At 45.8% G+C, this 2,500-nt stretch overlaps 1 protein-coding gene across 1 annotated transcript; it reads right to left on the minus strand.

The window, feature by feature from the left end:
• Window positions 1-625: 625 nt before the first annotated feature.
• Window positions 626-2,111, minus strand: LOC117734679 (pyruvate dehydrogenase (acetyl-transferring) kinase isozyme 2, mitochondrial-like). Its single transcript, XM_034538913.1, has 2 exons — window positions 1,853-2,111; window positions 626-1,163 (listed from the first exon to the last, which is right to left on the minus strand). Exons 1-2 carry the CDS (start codon window positions 1,980-1,982, stop codon window positions 1,018-1,020), a joined length of 276 nt encoding a protein of 91 aa, XP_034394804.1. The 5' UTR covers window positions 1,983-2,111; the 3' UTR covers window positions 626-1,017.
• Between the last annotated feature and the right edge of the window lie 389 nt (window positions 2,112-2,500).

Genomic DNA, 2,500 nt, shown 5'->3' on the forward strand with positions numbered 1-2,500 from the left:
TTTTGCAGATGAATCTTATTAAAGCGTTGACACACGAGTCTGTGTTGAGCGAATAAGCGACTTCCAGATGGACTGCTCTACTTGCCATGCAAGTAAAAAGCACTCCGTAGCGCTTTATGACGCTCCGACCTCTTTACATCAATTGGGCCAAAGTAATCAACACCAACATTTGTGAATGGTGGGAGGTCAGGAACAACTCTTTCAGCGGGTAAATCTGCCATTTTCTGATCTCCAACCTTTCCTCTGTGACGCTTCCAGAAGTAGCATTTCGTCATTACCTTTCTCACTGCTGAATTGGCACTTGTTATCCAATACCCTTTTCTTAGTTTGGAGAGTATATGATTTCTGCCACCGTGGCCCAGTTGCTCATGAATATGACGGAGTATCAGAGTTGAGACGTGTTGGTCCTTAGCTAGGATGAGCGGGTGCTTTCTGTCTTCAGGCATTGAAGCTTTATTTAGTCTTCCAAGTCTCAACAGACCTCCTTCATGAACTGGGTTCAGCTTGTAGATAGTGCTGTCTTTTCTCACTCAATGCAGCAATCTCGTTGTGAAAAACCGTTCCCATTGGCTGAAGCGAACAATAGATGCCTCCGCTTCAGAGAGCGTGACTGTGTATGCCTTGAAAGTCAACAGCAAGCGGGCAGGACGAGGAGACAGACGCAGAGGAAGAAGTAGTAAGGCGGGGGTTAGATGGGGAACTGGGACAAAGTTCAACCCCCCTCCTCCTCCTCCTGCTCTGTAATGTAAGAGCTGATAATATCCTGGCCCCGCTGAGTGACGTTGTTGGCTGTTCATCGCCAACAACGTCACTCTCTTAACAACGGAGTGTGGAAAAAGCCGTTATGAAAGTGCTTTGGAAGTGAAAACATGGAAACATTCTTTAAAAAGGCGGAATGTACTTTTGTTACTTTTTATTATACTAAATTCCTTTTGGTTAAAGAAAAAACGCTCAGGTAATACAATATTTTGACTTGAGTTGGCAAGTCATATAACCCTTCAGTGACATGTCGGTGCCTCACCAGCTGTGCAGCATCTGGACTGAGGGCGTGGCCAGCAGCCGGTCCGGCAGCACCTCGATCTCCTTCATGATGTTGGACAAGCGGACTGGAAGCTCCTGTCGCAGGAAGACGAACGATGTGCGCTCACAGGCATTGGTGGAACCTGCAGCACGGAGCACAAGGGGATTACAAACCAACGGGAAAGTACTTTTGCACTGGTTTGACAAAATAGTCTTAACTCAATGTCCACTTTCAACCGCATCTCATTGTCTTGGTGAGAAATTGAGATGGCTTAGTTTTCATTCAGTGACCTACGGGAACTATAGGATTTGGGCCATGAGGAAGGTTGTGTACAGTGTACAATACATCTTAAGATAACTTCTAATCTGCCAGTGAAATAAACATCAATACAGCCGTGATACAGAAACAGAACGGTTGTCCATGAACTACTGCTTCCAGGTGGGACTTTTATTTACCTGTTCAGTAAACTACTAATAATATTTCGGGGGACGGCTAATAAAAACTAAGAATAATAAAACATGTTTTAAACTCCCCTGCTCTTCCACAATGTCATGCTGCTCTACCGTCAGTCAGTCGGAAGATATAGCATGTTTTTGTATTTTAGTAATTTGTTTACAGTCCCTAACGGAAGTCATTGCCATCATCATCATCACTGTGAACATGAGCAGCAGCAGTAATGTTACCACAGCCCTGATAATCATCACTGGGGATCACCAAGGTCCTCACTAGACACGTGCATACACAAATATATGAATCAAACAAACAAACGTGTTTGTGCTAGAGCATAGGTCTGGTTCATAAACACAAACACGGTGACGCAGGAGCACTCACCGAAATCCAAGAACTGCTTCATGGAGAGCGGAGAGGGGGAGAACTTGGAGAAGTGGTCGACGTGTTTGGGCACGTTCACCCGCACCGCCGTCTTCACCAGGGACCGGACCAACCTCATTGTACCCGTCATCCTCAAAACACAACAACAATTCCTTGAGTGACAGTTGATGGGCGAAGTCGAGTAGTTCAGGAGAGAGGAAAGTCTGCAGTGCAGCGCGTGGGACTGTTACTTAAGAGATGGACTCAACCAATGGGAGAGCGCGCGTGGAGAAGTCCCCACCTACTTGTACTCTGAAGGTAGTAAACAAGGGGGCGGGCGCGTGCTGGGTGACCGTAATGTTGTTGTTGTTTCGTCCGATAAAAACAGCCGCGGGTGGAAAAGTGCAACTGTGTGTCCTGCTGACGTCACGTTGACACAGCCTGCAACAGTCGCTCAACCGCAGCCCGTTTACCCGGAGTGTGTTTGGTGTGACTCACGTATTGCACCGTGTTCCATTTTGCTTTTTATTGTAATACACAACAAACACATATTACAACTATTTTTATTTGAATGGAAACAGAGGATATTGGGGAGTAACATGAATATATGTAAATAATTACGGTTATTTCCGGTTCTCTTAGCTGTCCTTGTGAGCAACCCGAGAGAAA

Source organism: Cyclopterus lumpus, chromosome 8, assembly GCF_009769545.1.
Source record: "Cyclopterus lumpus isolate fCycLum1 chromosome 8, fCycLum1.pri, whole genome shotgun sequence".
NCBI classification, from domain to species: Eukaryota; Metazoa; Chordata; class Actinopteri; order Perciformes; family Cyclopteridae; genus Cyclopterus; species Cyclopterus lumpus.